At 41.9% G+C, this 22892-nt stretch overlaps 1 protein-coding gene across 1 annotated transcript in view; it reads left to right on the top strand.

The window, feature by feature from the left end:
* Positions 1-3250: 3250 nt before the first annotated feature.
* ADAMTS3 (ADAM metallopeptidase with thrombospondin type 1 motif 3) overlaps positions 3251-22892 on the top strand; it is a 274684-nt gene continuing 255042 nt past the window's right edge. The window contains exons 1-2 of the mRNA XM_043572504.1: positions 3251-3952; positions 5239-5266. Of these exons, the coding sequence (XP_043428439.1) occupies positions 3884-3952; positions 5239-5266 (97 nt within the window). The 5' untranslated portion in view covers positions 3251-3883. The remainder of the gene's footprint in view (positions 3953-5238; positions 5267-22892) is intronic.

Consider the following 22892-nt stretch of genomic DNA (forward strand, 5'->3'; position numbering starts at 1 on the left):
GTGGGAAAGGTAAATAGCAAAGCAACAATACATTATAAATGAATATTTTTCTATAAGAAATGACACAATTTTATTTATATATTTAAGACACAATAAACATTAGGTATCAAAATATTGTCAAATTATGACAAGATATACAACATTGACCAGTCTGCCTCGAACAGAAAACACACACACACACACACACACACACACACACACACACACATTCCTCTTAGTTAGTTATTGTCAATATGAGGATGCATAGATTAAAATGTCCATACATCAACTGGATTTCATGAAACTTAAGTTTTAAAGGGAGTGATTTCACAATTAGGGAGACTACATAATATGTGACTATTTGTGAAATTATTTCTCTACCTCAAACATATTTTGGAAGAAAACATACTACAATCATTGGTTTAGTATTTTTGTGGAGCACCTATTTGCATCTCCTCTAATAGGATGTCTTTTGCCTTGTAGACAGTAAGAGGGAGGGTGTTACAGACTGAAAAACCAATATGAGTCAGTGCATGGACATGAGTGTGGGAAACAGTGCTGGCTAGAGGTAAAGAAGCATGGAGGGAAAGGCAGGCAGATAGGGGTCAGTTTACGAAAGGAACTGTTTTGCTGTTGACTCCCTGTTATCTCTGGTAAAATTAAAAGTTTATCACATTTTAGCTGTTTATATTTTCCTACTTTTCTCAGGACTTGCCATATTTTATTCCCATTGAGTCATTTGTACATACACCATGTAGTTTCAGGTAAAAAAAAAATCTTCATTTAGGCCCTTATTATGTTCTAGACAACGTGCTAAACAGTTTACATGCAAGGTTATGTTAATTTTCTTGAACATTTTGCAAAAGCAGTATTATTAAACTAGTTTTAAATTGAAAAAACTGAGGTTGAATCTGCATGTGAATGCTACCTATCTGATGCAGAGATCATTTTACTTGATCTTTCTAATGGCATTTCCCCAAGTAGTAAATTCTTCAGAAGATAAAGCATAAGAAAAAAGCATCCTATGGTCAAATCAGTATGAGGAACATAGGGCACTATATCTCTCTCATGAAGATTCACAGTGTGCTTAGGATACTGAAGTCCCTATGAAGTTCTGAAATAAAGAAATTCCTTTCATGTTATCTGAGTACTTCATAAACTTTGGTTGACTATCAGAGAATTCTTTTGTGTGTGCGTGCATGTAAAACATTTAACATTTCAGGACATACTTTGGGAAACGTCTTAGAATATATTGGGAGAATCTTACTAAACTGAACTCAACTCACTTAGAATCCAAGAAATATAAAACTTACTATAAGTTCTCAAATCACTGTTTGTCAGAATGAGGGTCATGATTCACTGGGTTGTGAAAGCAATGAAGTGGCTCCTGACCAGTGTTGGAGGGGAGAACCCAGAAAACAAACAGGATAGAAAATATCAGAGTTGTTGCATGTTGCATGTACTGAATCATGACATTTTTACTGGGTCACAGCTGGTCATGGCTGAAAATGTCTGAAGACACTGTTTCCATGAAAGTCACATGAATTGCTTGTTGTGCCCGGGGTTACTGTGATGAGAAATGTCAGAATTTTGTAAAATTTAACACAAAAAAAGACTACTGTAGTGCCATGGCAAAACACAGTATTTGTTATTACTTAAAATTAGAGAATTTTTAGAGCTCAGATATCTCATGGGGGAAAACCAAAATAGTTTGGTGACTTGTCAAGGTCAAACAGACCTAGCCGGGCTGAGAACCTGGTCGGAACAGGTTTTCTGACTTGCACTCTGGTATTCTATTGTCAGTGTATATTGACATAATTTTTATTTATAGAACATGAGGATTATTTCTTTTTAATGAATAAGAAAACTAGGTATAAATTCAGCAAATCACTCCTGGATAGTAAGTCAATGACATTACAAACATGCTGAAGGCTTTAATTGAAGGGAAAAAGTAACCTGGTATATACTTCAGTGCTGGGGTCTAATTATAATGCCACCCAATAAGTAATTAACCTAATACCTGTTAGCGGTATTTAGGTTATCTGGCCACTTAGTTATCTGGTTTCTCATTTGTACATGTAAGTGTCCCACATATATGATTTTGAGAAGACTTAGCAGATAACACATTAGTGAACACATAATCTCACCATGTCTAAGTTAAAGATGCAACCTTTCACTAATGAATCAAAGTATAAGAAACCTCCAAACTCTGCACCATTTTTAAAAAAGAAAAGGAACTATGACTTACTGAAGAATCCCTTGGTAAAATAAACATTAGGTTCTACACATTTTACCTTAGGTAGGCCTTTTCAAGACTTTGCAGTTGAGGTCTTGAGGATTATACCTACAGTTTGTGCCTAATCACCCCCCTCTTCTGGTCTGTTCCAGGGAGTGAGAATCAGAAACTGGTCAGAGGAGGAAAATACTTTCTTTTCCAGCCCTCTGTTCCCTGGAAAGCGCCCACAGGGGTCTTCCTCAGGAAGTGAGCCTGGGCTTGGATTCCAGCAAGCCCACATCTTCACATCTTCACGGGCCCTGGAGCCCAGGTTGCTGTCTTCTCCTCCCAGTAAGCTCTGGCCACACTGGGCAGATATCATTTGATAACTTAATCTTGGTGAGTGGAAGAGACACGGAGGCCTGTGTACTCTAGTGATAAACGGAAGCATCCGGGTGAGTCAAGGAAGAGACATGATATCTTTCAAAAGTAATATAAACGAGTAAAGCATAAACAAGAACTTAAAGCGGGGGGAGGGCCCACCCCCACAAAACGTGGTAGGCGTCTGGAGAGCAGATGACCGCATCGTTGAGCCCGGGAGGTTCTAGGGGTTCTCTCCGGGGGAGGCTTTTCCCTGGCTGGGAGAACACTGGAGGTTGGAGGAGGTGAATTGCCTAAAGCCCAGGAGCGGCCCTTGGACCCTCCCCCTTCCTATAATTAACTCAACGCCCGTCCCGCCAGTAGGGACCCGAGGCTTCCCTGGACCGCCCCCTCCCCTAGCCCATCTCCCTGGGGGAGGACAGGATCTCGGGGAGGGCGAGTGGTCGACTCCCGGCCACACGAGCCCCCCCACCTAAGCGGTGTGGAACCCTGACCCTGCCTGGGGCCGGCCGCCTGAGCGATCCTCTCCACTCCTCCCCACTACTCGCCGTCCTCCCGCGCCGGCCGCGCCCGCCCCGGCCATCCCGGCGGGCGCGGGGGGCGCGGGCCCCGGCCCCGCGTGACGTGGGCGCCGCGGCGGGAGGGGCCGCCCGGGGGGCTCCGGCCGCCTTATTAGCGCCCGGCGGGTCGCCGGCAGCCAGCAGACCGCCGCTTTGCGAGCAACAGGAGCCGGCTAGCGTCCCACTCCTCCCACCTCCTCCGCCAGCCTCCTCCTCCTCCCCTTCGGCTCCTCCCGCCCCCACCTCTGTGTGAGCGGCGGAGTCGCCCTCTCGCTGCCTCTTTCTCCCGCTCCCGCTCGCTCGTCTCTCTCGCTAATACTTCCCCCTGCTGTGCTCCAGGGCACCCAAGCATTCTCCGCGCTAACCTTAGGGACCAATGGTGCTCGAAAAGCCTAGGAAAAGCTGCTTCGGGCGCAGATAGTTGGAAGCCCCTGGTCCCTTCCCCCTCTCCCGGCGCAGCCCGTGCCCGGCTCGCAGCACCTTCTCGCTCCTGCACACTCTGTTTGGGAGGACGGGGTGAGAAGGTGAAGTGGAAAGAACTGCAGAGCAGAGGGGGCCAGTCTCAGAGCTCAAATTTCATTTTCATTGAAGCAAATCACAGAAGATCAGTTTTTTTTTTTATTCTGCATTTTTTCCTTTTTCCTTTTTTTCTTTCTTTTTTTTTTTAAAGAAACTTCTTTTTGGGGGGGCGGGAGTTTGCTCTGGGCATCTGTTTTGTCCAGTAGTTGAAAAGTGAACTCGACTCGTGATGGTTCTCCTGTCACTTTGGTTGATAGCAGCCGCTCTGGTAGAGGTTAGGACTTCAGCTGATGGACAAGTAAGTGGAAAATAATAACAAGAAAAAACTCAAACCCAACCTTTTCCCGAAAAAGTTCCTCCCCTCTTTCCCCTCCTCTCTTTCCTCCTCCCCCCTCCCGCCCTTCCCTGTTATCTTGTGCGTTCAGGAACGGTGTTTGAGGGCTGGGCGCATCGTGCGGGGCTTTCTGGGGTGGGGGGTTGCACTGCAGGGTGGGGGTTATGACTGCCTCTGGGAGCCCAAGGCTTGTCACACCTAGGGCTCCCCCCCCCCCCCTTTTGCGGCATTCGTAACAATTCCTGGTGACAAACTGCAGCCAATTCGCATCCTCGCCGGGCCATCTGGGTTTCCCCTTTCCGGAGGGCGGTCTGGGCGCTTGAATGAAGTTCTGGACGCTGGGTCCGGGATCCCAGTGCTCTGGCTGCTGCCGCTGGAGTCGGGTTCGCGGGGCTTTCTCTCCTCCTCACTGACTCACAGCTTTTTCGGGCAGCCGGAGGCGGGGGTTTCAGGAAGTCCCTGGGCCGGACAGGGAGCGATCCAGTAGACACGTGTCCTGGGAGGACCGCGGCCGGGCTGGGGTTTGACAGTTGGGGAGGGGGGCTGGGGACGTTTCCTGCCCTGCGTTTTCGTGGGCAGAGGCTGGAGGCGCCGGCCGCTTTTCTCCCCTCCCCCTCTGCACAACTCCTCCTCTTTTAAAGCTAAGTTGAGTGCGGCTCTGTTTCTTTTCGGCCCAGCCCCCACCCACCCTTTGGAGACTCAAGGTGAAGCCCGATGCGCCTAGAAGAGTCCTTGAGAAGGCTCAGCGGGACGAGCCAAGCCGTTTGTAGTAAATCACATCAGCTCAGGGCCGGTGGGACTTTGGGCACAGAATTTCTCTGTGAGTTTTTGTAGCTTCTCTGCTCTGCCTGGTCTGGCCATAGGTTAAAAACTCGAAGAATGTCTAGTTGATTCTTGACCTCAAATCTGATACCTCAGGCCCCCTTCTAGCTAGAGATTTTCTTTGCTAATCCTCACCCAGTATCTGAGTTTTAAGAAAAGAATATTGAATGTCAGTATTTATTTTTGCTGGCTTCATAAATATTAAAATTAAAACGGGCAAACAACTCCCTGTAACAAACTGTTATTGAAATGGCTCATTCTCTTGCCCCAAGAACCTACAAACCAAGGTGCAGCCTTTAGGCACCAATCCTCGTCTCCAGCATTTCCTGATTAGCCCCTGAAAAGCATTAATGGTAGAAATAAAACGCACGAGGTGATAAGATGAAACCCAGTAACTGTTTCTTTTTACTTTCCCCCCTCCTTTCCAGGCTGGTAATGAAGAAATGGTGCAAATAGGTAAGCCTTGTTCTCAGATGTCATTCTTATCTTGGTAGAAAGAAAGGGATGAAATTAGCTAATTAAAATATTGTTTCTGAAATTTCTCCCATTGGTGGTTAAAAAATAATTCGTCGTCCAGGAACATTTCTGTTCTTCTCTTCCTCTTTCTGGAGGAAGGTCCCACTTTTCTCAGGTTGAGTTGAAGTGGTATAAAAATTTGCAGTTGGATTTTTTATGCATCAATTTTTTCAGGCTTGTCTTTGGACAAGCCACTGGTAGGTACTTGGCAGATGATGTAGAGATTGGAAGAAGGCATGGAGATAAATCAATGTATGTAGCTTTAGGAAGAGTATATCTGATTAGAACAGAAAGCAAAGTGTAAGAATGCTACAAAGAAGGGAAAAATGAAAGACAGGATGAAAATTTTTCTCTTAAAATTCTTCCAGCTTTATTTCTAATTTTTTTTAATGTTTATTTATTTTTGAGACAGAGAGAGACAGAGCATGAATGGGGGAGGGTCAGAGAGAGAGGGAGACACAGAATCCGAAACAGACTCCTGGCTCTGAGCTGTCAGCACAGAGCCCGATGTGGGGCTCGAACTCACGGACCGTGAGATCATGACCTGAGCTGAAGTCGGATGCTTAACTGACTGAGCAACCCAGGTGCCCCATAAAACTTTTCCAGCTTAAAATAAGGCCTCCGATGACTTATCTTATTCCACCTACTTTACAACAATTATCTGCTAATGTGTAAGATACTGCTCGGCGTTTGCAAATCACATCTACAACTTCAGTATTACCTGATGATGTGGGAATTACTCCCATTTTATGGGTGAGAAGACTGAGGCTCAGAGAGTATAAGTGAATTGTAACAGGTCATTCCAAAGTCCACGTGATCTTTTTTTTTCTTTTTTTGAAGCTGTTTATAATAATATAATAGTTCTGAATTCAGAGACTGAAGGTCATCTGGCCAGAAGACAGGCTCAATTCAAAGTCTTTTTATATACATTTAATTTGGATTACTTTAAAAGATAAATTTTCATTTTGGCAGAATATTAGTCTCTGTAAATTCTGTATTTGTCAAGTGATATTGTAAAGTCATCTTTTAGATGGAAAGTTTTCATTACTGCAAACATAGTTACCTGTCATTGCCCATGTGCTCTGCTCCGGGCGGTGTTAATTGCTTTGCGCAGATTATGTCATCTAATTCTCACAACCATTATGAGGTAGAGACACCATTGTGCCCTTTTTAGATTTGAAGAAATTGAAACGTGGGAGGTTCTGCAGCTACCTGCTGTAGTGCGTAGTGGAGAGCTAAGAGGATTTCATGCTTGCAAACTAATGCAGGAACCCCAAGATCCGGGCTATCTGCATATGTCAGAATGCTGTCGTGTGCAATCTTTGGCATTGCTGGAACTCTTCCCCAAGCTTAGACCTCAGTAGTAAGAATAGGACAAAGGGGAGGAGAGTGACTGAGAACTGCATTAAATATATAGCGTCTGTGAAGACATTTGTCATTTGTAACTCATGACATTTAGCCATCAACATATATCTTTAAAAAAAAATTTTTTTTAAATTTTTAACATGTATTTATTTTTGAGAGATAGAGAGAGACAGAGTATGAGCAGGGGAGGGGCAGAGAGAGATACACACACAGAATTCGAAGCAGGCTCCAGGCTCTGAGCTGTCAGCGGAGAGCCCGACGCGGGGCTCGAACTCACAAACTGCGAGATCATGACCTGAGCTGAAGTCAGACACTCAATCGACAGAGCCACCCAAGCCCCAACATATATCTTTTTAAAGAAGGATTTAAAAAAAAAAAATCCTCAAAACAAGTAGAAGAGAAAGTTATCTTCCTTTTTTATTGCTTAATCGTTTGATTACTTACACATCCCAACTTTTCAATATGTAAATTTTAAAGCGGTTTTAAGATTATCCATTTTAGGGGCAGCCTGGGTGGCTCAGTCCGTTGAGCAGTGCAGAGCCTGCTTGGGATTCTCTCTCTCCCTCTGTCTCTGTCCTTCTCCTGCTCATACTGTCTCTGTCTCTCTGTAAATAAATAAATAAGCCTAAAAAATTTTTTAAAAAGATTACCCATTCTATCAAAGGAATAAATATATTGCTTTGATTAAATTTTCAGATAGAATCAGCATGCTCTCCTGTAAAGGCCCTGAGTTAGACTTTGGCCCATTCCTTTTACTAATATGAATCACGTTGGTTGCTGGTTTCTACAGGGAAGGAAGTGGCACAGGTGTGCTTAAATTTGGTAGGAAGAAGATAAATAGCAATATGGAAGAGGGGAGGGCAGGGGACTCTTGGATTGTGTTGCTGGAGATTTGCTTACTCCCAAGTGCCTTGGCTTTATGGGGATTCTCTTATTTCTATCACTTTTATTTACCATTTTCAGGTCGAGTGAAGAAAAGAAATAAAGATAAAAATAGGTTTGATTCATGAGTCTTGTGATAGTAAAAGTATAGCTCTCATTTGGCTTTGGGTTATAATCATTTATCTAGCTCTTGAAAGGGGTTTAAAAATACATTTAAAAAAATGTGTGTAGTAATGAGACGTCTTTCCCTTGTCCCCATGTGTAAGGGGGTTGCCAGCTTGGAAGTTTGGTCAAATGCCCTCCTCTACATATAATTAAGTAATTTTTTTCCAATAATAAATTTAAAAGTGGTTTTATATAACCACTCTTAGAGGTGCCATTTGATGAATGGTACAATTAGGAAAGACTAATAAGGCTTGCAGAGTTAATTAACTTCTTGGTCTCCAAATTGGCTAGAGAAGAGTCCATGGTTCTGAATAGTTTCTGCATAATTTAATGTCTCAGGAAGACATAAATATTAATTAGTGACAAACCATAAACTATTAGGAAGCTCAATTAAAAAACATAGTTTCTGTTGAGGTATCATATACATGCAGGATAGTGCATATGAGTGTACCCCTTGCTGATTCTTCATGAAACGAACAGTCCTGTGTAACTAGCTTCTGGAACAGTAAGTACATTACTAGCATGAATGCCACCTTCTCAGCACTATCCTTCCCCCCGACCCCACCCCCGCCATGATAGGTAACCATTTGCTTGACTTCTGACAAGATTGGTTAATTTTGCCAGTTTTTAAATGCTTTTTTTAAGTACAGTCACACAACATGTGCTTGAGAAAATGATGAAAATGTGCTTAATAATGCTTTAGCTCTCTAAAGTAGGAAGGCTTTTATTTAGGTAGAGAGAGGGCAGTTGTGATGGGGCAGGTTAGAATATGTATAGATATATGATTTAGATAGTGTGTTGACAGGCGATTGTTGTTTCCTTCTCCCTCTACCCAGTGGGAAAATGCCCTCTTTTTAAACTTTTTTTTAATATTTATTTATTTTTGAGAGTACGAGACAGCAAGTGGGGGAGGGGCAGAGAGAGGGAGACAGAGGAACCTATGAGGGCTCTGTGCTCGAACTCACAAACTGTGAGATCGTGACCTGAGCCGAAATCAAGAGGTGGCAGCTTAACCAACTGAGCCACCCAGGCGCCCCCTAAAATACCCTCTTGATATGTGGGAAAGTATGATTCACCCTAGAGAAAACGGGTAAATAGGTTTTGATCTCTGACCTACTTCTCTGCTCCTTTGTCAACCAGAGAGGAACAATTTACCTACCTATCTACACCCATACACACATATACTCATACATATATCTATATATATACATACACCCATACAAGCATATACATGCATATAGGTACATGTGTGAATATGTATGCACTGTGTAAATGTGTGTGATTCATGAGGTCATTAACATACTTCTGTGGCATGTTAGGGAGCGCTTTCATTCTGACTCAGAATATGGCCTTGGTGGGATGCCTAAGGTAATTGTGGGCAGCTGGCTGGCTGGCCTGATTGGGTAAGGAGCCTTGCTCTGTGACACATGTGGCTTAGGAAATAATCATGGTTTTGTAGAAATTGGAGAATCTGCAAAAGAATTCTCTGAGTCCTTTGTTTCATAAGCTGCCACTTAGATATTGCCTGAATATCATTAGAAGAAAAATCATTGTGAGGCTTTGGTGTTGCGCTGAGTTCCCTTGCTTACCCCCCTCTCTTGGAATCAGGGCATATCTATCTTTCTCTGCCCTATTTCTGTTTCCCAGTTTCAAATTCCATTCCATTTCATTCTTAACAAAATAAAGTTGCTAATCTTGTCCTCTCAAATATCCAGTTTATTGAGAGAGATTTTTTCATCATTTGCAGGTATTTATTTGGTTTTCAAGGTTTAGTGTGAGTCACTTCACCTAGTCCTTGGCTCGTAGTGGGCATTTCTACTAGTGTAGACCTCATGAGAGCAAACAGTTTGTTTTGATGATTGCTGTATCCCCAGTGTATAAAATTGGTCTTGGTGCCCTGTGGGTCCTCAAATACTTGTTATTCAATGCATAGATCTGGTGAGCAGGGCATTATATTGGGATTCACCTGTGTTCTAAATTTTCTTAAGTGCTCTTGTTCTGTGCCCCTCTCCAGGTTTAATTGGTTCTCAAGAAAATGCTGATGGTCATAATGGCTATCCAATTAATTATTCAATGTTATCAAGACTCCTTGTAACTTCTCATTGCACTCCACAAAGCTCAGGGACCTGGGTTTATTAGTCTCTCATCTGTTCGTTAAGATTTGCCAAATTGAACTGAATCACGTACAGGTTTGGAATGCCCACTAACTTTGCACTAATGTCTACTTGAGATCATTTGCCTTGTTCCAGGCATCAGGGGAAATAAGATAACCTAAGCTTAAAATCGATGAACCCAGTGTGCCAGCAGCAATACTAAAAAGTGTGACTTAAAGGGATTTAAAGGGATCTTTTGTAAAATTTACAATAGCTACCCATTTAGCCATTGTTCTTTCTTGTAACTAAAGATTGTGCACTTGACTTTATTGATTTAGCTTCCACCCCCTCCACTAAGCATCAAAATGGGTAATATTAAATGTTTTAAGCTTTGTAGATGAAGAGGTTATGAAGTGTAGCATGTTAATTTAGTACCCACAAATTATTATTGCTGTTTAGCTGAAATAACTTCTTCCCCTTACTTTCACTGTTTTTTCTTGCCATTGTACCAAATAATCACAATATTGCTCAGAAATATTAAGAAATCCCCATGGTCACTTCTGCTTCCAGGATGATTATCTCTAAGCATTCTTTGCTTGCGGGGAGCTAACCCAGATTACCTTGGAAATCCATTAGGGACGATGCCAAATTGCCTGGTAAAATCATGAGTGATTTCAGTATGAAGAGTTTGGTTACGCTACTTGGATTGAATATAGTAACAGTGATGACTTAGGTGGAACACTAATGCCAGAATTTTGGGAAGCTTCTTTTTCATGTTGCTCCCATAGATATCAGCTTTTACTCCTAAACTGTGCTGCTGCTATTGTTATAAATTGTTTAATTATTCTTTTTAATTAGTTTTCTTTCTGAACATAGATGTTTTACATGTGCCCATTATAACTGTCTTCTTTAATTTTTCTGTATACCCCAGATTTTTGACAATCATCTTAAATACTAATTTAGCATGTTCTTACCCAGTCATCATTTATTTATTTTTTTTACTTGTTTATTTATTTTTGAGAGGCAGAGAGAGACAGAGCACGAGACAGGGGAAGGGCAGAGACAGAGGGAGACAGAATCGGAAGCAGGCTCCAAGCTGTCAGCACAGAGCCGGAGGCGGGACTTGAACTCAAAAATTGTGAGATCATGACCTGACCCAAAGTCAGATGCTTAACTGACTGAGCCACCCAGGCACTGGTTACCCAGTCATCATTTAATACACATGTTGTGTAGGTTATTTTTGTATACCTGTTTTTGTTTTGTTTGGTATTTTAGTGAAATTTTCCACATCACTACAAAATCCTTATGAACATCATTTTAATCTCATTATCCTAATAAACCTTAATTTATGTACTGATTAATACCTATTTTCTCGTAATGAATGTTGCCACACAGCTTGCTTTTCAAATGACTACTTTAGGAGAAAGCTCTAGAAGCTGCTGGCTGAGTAAAACCAAATTAACATGATATGTGTTGGCAGATGGCTTTTGAAGTTTGTAGGACCTGAACTCTTACTGGTAGTATAGGGAAGCATTGATTTTTTAAAATGTCCATTTTAAATTAGTTTTGGGTCTGCTCTTCTTAAATCTGAATGTAATTTTTAAATATTTGGTTATGCCATCTCTGAAAAATGCAATGAATTATTTTTCTAGTTATCAAGTACCCTGGTTCATGGTTTAAGAGCAATTATAAAAATGTTTTGTAAATTTTATTAGTACTATGACAAGATTCATCTACCTCATAGAATTTGAGAGCTGTATATTCTTTCGAATGGTTAGTAAAGCATGGGAAGAGTTTCCTAGTTTAGGAATCTTTGTTCCCACATGTAATTTATCCATCATAATTTTCCCAATATGTTTATATGATTTTGCTGACTAACTGTAAATCCTTAGGAGAGATTTTGTGGTAATGTCAGTTTCTTGTTTATAAAAATGATTGCCACAAATTTAGCATGATGAATCTTTATGGAATTTAGAATAAATTGTGAACAGCATGAAACAGTCTATCTTGTTTTTGAAGTGACTGGTAAACCAAAAATAACATTTAGGAAACTTGTAGGAAGTAACAGGATTAAATACATGAATCTTCAAATACTGGGATCTTAGATGTTAAATCCCATTTCCTACAAATTTTCTTCATATTTAGTACTTATATTTTTATATATGTATGCATACAAATTAAAAAGAATGATTGAAGTCATTATTCATATGAGTTTGAGTTCTCTTTCTTTTATATGTAAAATACCTCTTTTTCATGTAAAGTCCATTCCTTAATCTAAAGCATAACCAGCATATCCAGGAGAGGACCTATTAGTATTCATTGCCTTGCTTCTATCAAATGGTCGGGGGCACAGACTCTGTTCACTCTGGTTTAAAAGCCTGATTCCACTACTTTCTAGCTGATGACTTTAAACTTCTCAAGGCATCACTTTCTTCTACATAACATAGGCATATTACTACTACTTACTTCATAGAATTATAAAGGATTCATAAAATGCTGGCACGTGGTAAGCAAGTTAGAACAATAGCTATTATTAGTACTATATCTTAGTCTTGTGCTTTTTAAAACACTTTTGCTCAATGAGAGCCACCTCTTTCTAACCCGTACATTTTTGATAGGTCTGCCTACCACCATGAATTTCCAGGAACCTTAATTTACTATGTCAAGGACTTGTAAACTCTCCAACCACTCAACTCACCATGTGACAGCTCTTTGAGAGTTCTATTTTCATGTATTATCTTAATGTTGGTAACTCAATATAGTGTTGCTTAATTCGTTGGAATATGGCAGTGGAGGGAGGAGTTGGGTAAGGAATGAATGGTACAAAAACAGTTATTCCATATGGATTCTGTACCAACTATATTTCATGTATGCAAGACACAATTCTTTCTTCTTTTCACCTTGTTTGTTAAAAGTCCTTTTCATTTCATTGAGAGAAAGTTCCTATATTAATCATGACTCCTTTGGATGGAAATAACAGGAACCCAGTTGACACTGGTTAAGGAACACAAAATTGATCAGGTAATCAAAGTCAGGTAGAGCTGAACCGAGGGCTCAAATAATGTCAGAAATCCCTCCCTTTCCTCCCTCTACTCTTCTTTCTTTCTCATTTTCCTGCTTTGGCTTTATTTCTTTATCAGGATATGATTGGTGGTGCCTCAGGTTGTGGCAAAGACTGTCACTAGCATCTCTGAGCTGTCATTGTACCTTTTACCCCAGTAAGCAGAGCACTTTTTTTTTAATGATTATTTATTTTTTGAGAGACAGAGAGAGACAGAGCATGAGTGGGGGAGGAGCAGAGAGGGAGGGAGACACAGAATCCGAAGCAGACTCCAGGCTCTGAGCTGTCAGCACAGAGCTGACACAGGGCTTGAACTCACAGACTGTGAGATCATAACCCGAACTGAAGTTGGACATTGAACTGACTGAGCCACCCAAGCATCCCACAGAACACTTGTTTTTTGACAGCTCCAGCAAAAATTCCTGGAGGGGCTTTTATTGGCTACTTGGCTTTGAATGATTCTCTATGGTCAGGGGATGCAGTACCCTGATTGGCCTGAATTGGGACATTTTACTCTTGACTTATAGGGACTGAGAGTGGAATGTGGGTTGGTTACCTGAGGGAATACTGGGATGTAGTTAAAGAAAAAAGAGGATGGATGCCAAGGAGAACACATGTAAGGGCCTCCCAGCACAGTGCATGGGATCTGATGGCTGTGGTAGGTAGAATAATGCTCCCCCTCCCCACCACAATAGGTCTACATCTGAATCCCTGGACCTGTGAATATGTTATGTTACATGGCAAGAGGAATTCAGTTTGCAGATAAAATTAAAGTTGCTAATCAATTGGCCTTTATTTATTTATTTATTTTTTAATGCTTATTTATATTTAAATATTTTGAGAGTGGGAGAGAGAGCGCAAGCAAGCATGTGGGCAGGGGAGGGGCAGAGAGAGAGGAAAGAGAGAATCCCAAGAAGCCTCCATGCTGTCACCACAGAGCTGGATGTGGGCTGGAGCTCATGAACCAGGAGATCATGACATAAGCCCAAAATCAAGAGTCAGATTCTTGACTGACTGAGCCACCCAGGTGCTCCAGTTGGCCTTTAAATAGGGAGACTATCCTGGATTATTGGGGGGTATCCTGAGAAGTGGAAGAGGGAGACCATAGAGACAAAACTAGAGAGATGGCAGCAAAAGACAGACTTGGTCTGATGTTTTTGGCTTTGAAGATGAAGGAAGGGAACCATACGCCAGGGAATACAGGTGACCTCTGGAAGCTGGAAAAAGTCAAGGAAACAGATTATTCCCAGTGGTTCTTGAAGAAATGCAGCCCTGTGAACACCCATGTGACCTCTTGCAGATTCCTGACCTCCAGAACTGTAGGATAACTGTAGGAGAACTGTCGATACCTGTAGGATAACTCCTGACCTCCAGAACTGTGTTTCAAGTGGCCGAGTTTGTGGCAGTTTGTTAAAACAGCAATAGGAAGCTACTAGAGTGGCCCAGTGGACTGTCCCAGTTTCTCATACCTTTGTCATACTGTGAGCCAGACGACTTTAGATTTGGAAAATATAATCACCACAAGGAAGCTTCAGGGAAAACCTTTAAAATGCTATTCACGTTTCTTATCTGTCATATTTTCCTAAGCTTTTGGCCCTGGGGACAAATGCTCATTTTCCTGGCTTTAAATTCTAGGCTCAATATTAGTCTTTCAAGGTATTATCTATCAAAAAATTGTGAGACGTATGAGAAATATTAATGTATAGAATGTCTAATACAGCTCTTGAGTCTGTGAAACTTCCAGTGATGATAAATATAACCGGTAGACATCCTTCTTTAAAGCTAAGATCAGAATGTTAACATTTTGGCACTGGGGCCTCACATTAAAAAAACACAAAAACCAAAAGACTCCTCTATTTGTTATTCTGTTATTGATTATTTGATCCTTTTAAGATGTAGCAAACAAAGAAAATACTTGGACATTTTTCTTTAAAACATTTTTTTTCACTCTTTTTTTCTTCAAAGATCTTCTCTTACCTGGTGTCATGTTCTGGAACACCAAAGAATGTGCTGTTCTTTCCTAAGTGACTCTCTTGAACATAAACATTGTGCAATTGCAACAAATATTTATGAAAAAGCCAGATTTAAAAAAAAATGAGGAGAATTTTTAAGTTCACAACTATTTGTTCTTTCTTGATGAGTAAAAAAAAAAAAAGCAAGCTTTTTTTTTTTTTCTCCCCTCCAATAGCTTGATGAAAAATGTTTGACTGTGAAAGTAGGTTTGCAACGAAAATAAAAGACTTCAAAGAGTTTCTCCGGCTTGCGGTGATAAGAGCCTAGAGGAGATGAAGTGAGGAAAAGAATTTGGCTGTGTTCAGAAGTTTAGCATGTGTCACAACTAACTTTTAGTTGCCTTTGAATGAAGATGGGTCCCCTTCGCTGTTTGTGTTTACAGCCTTGGGAAGCCCTTCAGTGTGTGGTGCCCTCTTTAACGTCCACTCATCACCCTGCTCACATCTTTTCTGGAGCAGCTGGCTCCTGTCATTTCTGATGAAAGTCATTCTCCTACCCGCAGCTCAGGATTTGGAAATGTTGTTGTTGGAGCTGCTTCTTTAGCAGATCTTGAAAATGCTTATTCGATTTCATTCTTGTGGCCAGATTGTTGCATACTGAAAGTTTATACCTGAAAAAGGAAATTGCCTGTGTGAACTGTCTCTTGATAGTAATCAACCAGTTCTTGTGAGAGAATCTCAGCATCTGGGTAGGGTAATAGAGTATGGGTTCTTACAGCTTGCCTGAACTTCAGGCCCTCGGTTGACATGGAGCTTGGAGATTCCTTCTAACCGTATCAGAAACACCAGACTGGGGCGGGAATAGAGGTGGGTGAGGCCTGAGAGGTACTGGCAGGTGGAAAGAATGTTCAGTTCACTTCCAACTTCCATAGCTCTAGCTAGATGGTGATGGTCACAGTGATAATAACATCAGTTAATTTTTCATCTATTAAAATCTTAATAGCTGGTATAAGCCTTTTATGTGCCTTACCACCTTATTTGAGCCCAGTTATTACCCTCATTTGACAACCTGTGAGCCTTAATTTTCATAATTTGCTTGCAGATGGCAAAATGTGCATCAGCTTGAAATGAGAATTCAAACACAGTGCTTTCCGACTCCAGACCTTTAGTACTCAACCATCATACCCTCCCTGCTCCCTTCCTTGCTTGGGAACTCAAACCACATTGCATCAACCACAAGTACTCCAATATTTTGTGTACCAGTTGTAGCTTGGGCTTAATTAGATTAGCTAAAGATTGCTGTGATATGGGCGAGCTTGGTACAGTAGTCACTTGAGGTTTTGTAATGTTGATTGTGCTACTGAATGCTTTTGTTCTCTTACTGTTCCATAGTGTGGTCTTTGAAATGTGCTAGGGGCCTTTAGTAATCTCTAGGATATGTTTGGGTATCATTCCACAGCACATAGACAGATACCAAGCTGCCTGTCCTCAGTTGTGAGCTTCTGTGACTGAATACATGAAGGTATTAAGATGATCCCAGATCACAGGCACAATGGCATACAGTGAAAGCACTCCCTCTCAATCCACCTTCCCAAAAATAGCCATTGATTTTTTTTTTTTCCTCCAAAGACTGTTGTATGCTGGGGACATTTAAGCATAGTTAAGATGCCACACCTGTGCCCCAGGGAACTTAAAATCTCTGAAAGGACATGACGTAAGCATATAACTTTTCACCCATAGAGATTTTTGTAACTTTTATCCAGACAAAGCATGACAATGAGATCTAAGACACTTAGACCGTCAGTCTGTACTCTGGACAAGACAGCAGGGAAGGTTTCCTGGGAGAGATGGGCCTTGAGATAGGCCCTGTGGGCCAGGTTGGATTTGTATAGTTAGAGAGAAAGCCGCAGTCCTTTCCCTGGGGGCGAACAGTTGGGTAGGACTTTATAGGCAGGCATGATTAAGTTGGGTATAGTGAGCTCATTAGAATATTTCAATAGGCTAATACGGGAGATGATATTGCAAAGAAGTTAGGGACAGAGCGCAGAGGGCCTTCAATGACACTTCAGTTTGGATTTGGGTTCTGTTACCCCGTCTTCAAGTTTCAGCTTCTTATTTTGTGAAGTGAGAGGATTTCATTAGTAGAGGTCTTTACGGCAATTTTCATGTCTAATATGGAAAAAAGCTATCAATTTTCTGAATCTGTTTTATCCTAATGTAATGATGGGCATTGAAACTATTGAGAGAGAACAACATAGCAATATTAATACCTAACGTTGACTGAGCCACTCTGGATTAGGCCATTTAGTTGAAAAACAATTTTTTTAAATGTTTGTTTATTTTTGATAGAGACAGAACACAAGCAGGGGAGGGGCAGAGAGAGAGGGAGACACAGAATCTGAAGCAGGCTCCAGGCTCTTTGTCAGCACCAAAGCCTGAATTCAGGACCCATGAGATCATCACCTGAGTTGAAGTCAGCCTCTTAACCCATTGAGCCACCCTAGGCGCCCCTAGGCCATTTAATTTTGATGAATCTATGAATGGGATGCTGGTTTCCTCATTTTACAGATGAGCACTGACAAGAAAGTCTTAAGTGACCAAAATCACAAAGGTAGTAAGTAGTAGAATTTAAGCCTTTTAAATGTGGGACTTTAAAATAGTTTTCCTGGCAGTAATTGAGACAGTATTTTGGTACAATTGATATAATATTTGGTAGTGAGAAATTATGTCCGGGACTTTGGATTCGGTACCTTGTTGGTTTGCAGTGTATAGCAAGGAGGACTTAAAGTGATTGGAAGAAATGGGATTAGTTTGAGAGCAATTTCTAAGAAGAAATCTTGAGGACTAGAGTGATATTAAATGGGGCTGGGGGCTGGGGGTAGGGGGGAGTTGAAATAAAGTCAGTGTTCTAGCCTAGGGCTTTCCGAGACTCAGCACATCATGAACAGAAACAGTGAAGTCAGGAAGGCAAGCTGACTATTTAGGTGAAAATGAGAAACTTGGCTTAGATATTTTAGGGGTGCAGAGAGGGGACAACACATTATTCTAGACAGAGAACTGATACGTTTAAGTTTCAGTTTGAGGGAAGTGCCTCTTTTTTTTTTTTTAACCTGTATTTACTATTTGCCCATTATGTGCAAATACTTGGCTGAAACACAGACACGTGTTAAAAGTGTCCAAAGTCTCAGAAATGATAAAAATTTTGAAACGATTAGAAAATTCTAACGTGGTTGACATTAAAATAGAAAGTCTGATCAGTTAAAAGGTCTTCAGGCATATGAAACACAGATTGCCTCCTCAGATACTTTGTAGGTTATGTTTAATATTTGTACGTGTGTACAGACTATACAACTATCACACACACACACACCCCAGAATGTGTCTTTTTCATTCAGCACAAAGAGGAAGAAGGCATCAAGTTAAACTCTCAAATGAGGAATTTAGAGAATTAATTTTCTGACAAGAAGAATTGTTAGTGTTATGATTAGTCATCCAGTGAAGACGTGACAACACTTTTTCTTAAAGGTAGTTAGAGTTTCTGAGGAGATCCCGAATGTAAACATACCCCTCTTACTGGCTTGAGGGAACAGGTTAGAAATAGCAAATACAAAGATATAGTAAAAATATCTTTTGCAAATAAGGCTGGGGGAACAGGGGGCTCTCACTTTGATAGGAAGTGTGCTCCCTGGGTGGGGTGTGTCAGACCCCCTGGGCTAGGGTAGGGCTCACCCCTGCTGAGGTGGAAGACAATGTGTCTCCTATCAGGATCCTTACCCTGAAGAAGAACGAGGAGGGAGTCTCTGAGCTTTGCAAACTTCTTATTTTCCGAGACCTATCAATCATATACATCATTCTTCTTCATGAGGCAGGAAGTGGGGTGGGGGAGTTGGGGTGAGGGGGTGGGGTAGGGGCGTGGGTGGGGAGAAGGGTGAGGCAAGGGATGGAGAGGCCCAGAAGAGTCAGAGAATGATCTCTCTTCACAGAGAACAGGAACAGGTTAAAGGCATTCCACCTCTAACTTAAAAAGAAAAAAAAAAAAATCAATCTACTTGAGATGCCTTTATTGTAAGAAAGAGGCAAAGATGAGATGATTTTCAAGGTCTTTTTTTTTTTTTTCTTTTTTTTGACCTGAAGAGATATTCTGTGAATATCTAAAGGGATTGCGGAGTGGGACTGATTTCCTGCTGCTTGCTTCTAAGTCTGAAGGTCTCTGTGTCTGCACTCCAGGAGGTCGGTTTTAATGGTTAGATCTACTTTTTGGTCCTTAGTAGGTTAAATATAAGACCTAGATACTATGAAATGTTTGATTTACTGGTCAGCAAGAGTTGTGAGAAATAGATACAATGTGTGCAAGCAAAATTCTGGCTATAGAAGTATTTGACAACTTGTGTAGTTGGCTGTCTTTGCTTGGTGGTAAATTACTATTTGGGGAAAAGATGAAAGATGGTACATTCTAATTTTAGGTACACCCTCAGGCTCAAACTTGGCTCTCATTCATTCATTCACAGGTATTTATTGAGTGACCTCAGGCTCTATTTTAGGCACTGGGGAGCAATAGTAAAGAGAACAAGTAACAATCCGTACCCTCCTGAAGCTTATATGTTAGTGGGAGAAACAATAAATAAGTAAACATAAAAACAAGTATAGGATGTCAGATACTGACAAGTTTTGTGAAGAAAAGTAAAATGGCTAAGGGGATAGACAGGACACACCTCACTGACAGGGCCACATTAAAGCAAAAACCTGAAGGAATGGACAGGTGAGTCATTCAGGTCACCTCGGGAGGAGATCCCAGGGGAAAGTAAGCACAGTGAGTAACCTTGAGATGTGAGCATTCTCAGTGTCAGGCTGTGGGACAGAGTAAAACCCATTTTACTTTGGGTTGGATTTTGAGAAGAGTGCCTTGTCTTGCCACTTCAATGACTCTAGCTCTATTTTGAGGATAGTTTATAAAGGGGAGGAGGAGTGGAAGCAAGGAGAACAGGTATGCGGCACATTCAAAACTGAGACCACTGGCTTGGACTGGGGTGGTAGCAGGGGTGGTCGTGAGCTATGGTCAGTGGAGATATCTTGAAGGCTGAGTCATTAGAATTTGTTGAAAGATTTGTTTTGTGAGGTGATAAGAGCTAAGGATAGTTTAGTCAAGTTTTTGTTCTGAGTAGCTGGGAGGATAGAGTTGCCAATTATTGATTTGGGAGGAGAGACATAGGAAGTTTACTTTTGGAAATATTAAGTTGAGATGCTTAGGGAATGTCTACTTGGAGAGGATCCATAGGCAATGGAGTTGACAACAGAGGAGCCCATGGATGAAGCCGGAGCTGGAGATGAAGGATTGTGAAGGCACTCTCAAACTCATGGGATGGGATGAATTCACCATGCAGGGGAGGGTAGATGCAGAAGAGAGGAGTCCATGGACCAGGTCCTGCAGCACTGTGGTGTTAAGCCAGTCATGGAGGATGGAGGGGAGACCACTGAGGAAAGAGGAGAGCCAGAAGATGTCCTGGAAGCTAAAGAAAGAACATATTTCAAGAAGGAAGGAGAGATGAGCTGGGTCAGAATCTGCTGATACGGCAAGTAAGGAGATAGAGTCTTGGCCATTGGTTTCAGCAAGATGGGGTCCCTAGTGACCTCTAGAGCCTAATTGGGTCAGGCTTAAGGAAGAGCAGGAATGGGAAGACAGGACTTGGAGACATCTGTTGCAGTCAGTCATTTCAAGTGTTTTGCTATGAAGGGTAGTGAAGTGATGGGGTATCAGCTAGAGAGGACTGTGGCGTCAAGAGGGTTTTTATTAAAGATGGGAGATAGGATGGCAGCTTACTAGTTTGATGGTGGGAATGATCTAGTGAAGTGGGGAAACTGATGAGGAAAGAAGAGAGGACAGTTGCAGAAATTGTTTTTGCAAAGGCCAGAGGGACTAGGATATGGTGCACAACTGGAGGATTTGCTCCTGGGTAAGATCACAGACAGCTCATCCACAGCACCTGGAGGGAGGTGGACCATGTGTGTGTAGACACCAGGCGGTTGGGGAAGGTTCACTGCATCTGAGTGCTGCTTGGGTACCTAGTGACCACAGTGTGGCTTTATAGTGGCTCTGCCCACTTGTGCTTGTAGAATTTATGGCCCACGAAAACCTTTACATACCTATTGCTGTGGCCCTTAGCCATCTCTGCTGACAGTTGTATAGTTTCACATTTTAAATTTTTTTTTTTTTTCAACGTTTATTTATTTTGGGACAGAGAGAGACAGAGCATGAACGGGGGAGGGGCAGAGAGAGAGGGAGACACAGAATCGGAAACAGGCTCCAGGCTCTGAGCCATCAGCCCAGAGCCCGACGCGGGGCTCGAGCTCACGGACCGCGAGATCGTGACCTGGCTGAAGTCGGACGCTTAACCGACTGCGCCACCCAGGCGCCCCTAGTTTCACATTTTAAAATTGCACATGGGCAATATTTTAATGCGTAGCCAACTTACATTTAGCAGTAGCTAATATGTATTGCATCTTCTGCATAATCGCATAATCTCATTTAAACCTCTTTCTAAGTCTGTGAAGTTGGAACTATTACTAGCCTCCAGGTAACACCTGAGGACACTGAGCCTAAGAGAAAGCAAAGTTCTTTGTTTTGACTTAACTTGCTTCCCAGACAGTGTGGTTCCTTCCTTAACCATAGGCTGTGCTGCTTTGTGGAAGTATTTGGACCTATGAAGTGTGTCATTTCTAATTATAGTAAATTGACACTGGATATAATTTAATTTGCTTGTGTAATTATAATCTGAGATTAAAATACTTTTGATAGCTCTGAGCTTTCCTCACCCCCCGCCCCCTTTTTTCTCCCAAAGACGGAGGATTTGAGAGCCTTTTACAGAAATGTTTGAAGCTACGCTGGAGGAAAAATTGGTTGGCTGACTGCAAGTAGACAAGACGTTGTCATTCGTGTGGTGGGTTTCCTTTATAAGTCAGATCTTAAATTAGAAATCAGCAGCAAGATGTTCCATCTATTCTGAAGTGAGTAAGAGCACAGGAGCATGGTCTTCAGTCAGAATGATCATAATTGAAATTTTCCTTCGGCTTCTTGCTTGCTACGTGTCAAGCCTTCCGGGCTTGCTTTCTCATTTGTAACCCAGGGATAATAACATCTACCTACTGCGATTGTTGTGAGAATGAGGGATGGGAGAGTCTTGAGCATAAAGCTCAGTGCCCAGTATTTATCCTGCCAATAAAGGCAGGTAGCCTGGTAGCTCCTTTGTCAGTTCTGCCAGCTACTGTCCAGGGGGATGGTGGCCTGAGGGTTTACTGAGTGCATCTTTTCCCTTGGTTACTGTACTTCCCAACTGGAGGATTACCCATGGCAGGTTTAATTTCAGCAGTGTGTCTTATGTATGCATGTTTGGAATGATTTGTCACTTAGCATCAGAGAAGACAAGGCTCTAAAGAAATAGGCCGTCTTTATTTTGAATAAAAATGCAGAGCATACTGTCTGACAGTGGAAAAATGGAACTGTCCCAGAGAGTCTGGGATGCATGGTTTGCCGTAAGCCTGCGGCTCTGCGTGTCCTCGTGGGTGTGGAGGAGTCTCCTTGAATTCTCCCTAAATTTTCTAGTGGTCCGGTCACTTAATCCAGGCATCAGTATATTGTCTAGACTTTGGTTGTGTGAATTCCCTTCAGTGGAGATGGGAAATCTCCTTCCCTTGAAAGAGTAAACATATGGTTAGAGAACGAGTTATAACTGGGATTACTTGTGCAGCCAGACACCCCTGGGCCTTGGGTAGTTTGTCTTGTGAGTTAGAGTGTCGCAGCACAGACAAAGCAAAGGCTCTCTGGTGACCTGCATCACTAACTTAATACATGTTAAACAGATCCTACCGACAGGAGACCCTGGTATGTACAAAATCTTGTATTAGATGACATCGGAATTAGCAAGCTGAATGGGGAAGTTTCTCGTCCTTAAGGAATTGAAACTTAAATTTGGGACAGGCTTTGTCAGTCCCCATCCAAGAGCCTGATTCATCGCTTACTGTGGAAACCGTCCCCTCCATCACTCTGCTCCTGT

The sequence above is a fragment of the Prionailurus bengalensis genome, chromosome B1, assembly GCF_016509475.1.
Source record: "Prionailurus bengalensis isolate Pbe53 chromosome B1, Fcat_Pben_1.1_paternal_pri, whole genome shotgun sequence".
Taxonomy (NCBI): domain Eukaryota; kingdom Metazoa; phylum Chordata; class Mammalia; order Carnivora; family Felidae; genus Prionailurus; species Prionailurus bengalensis.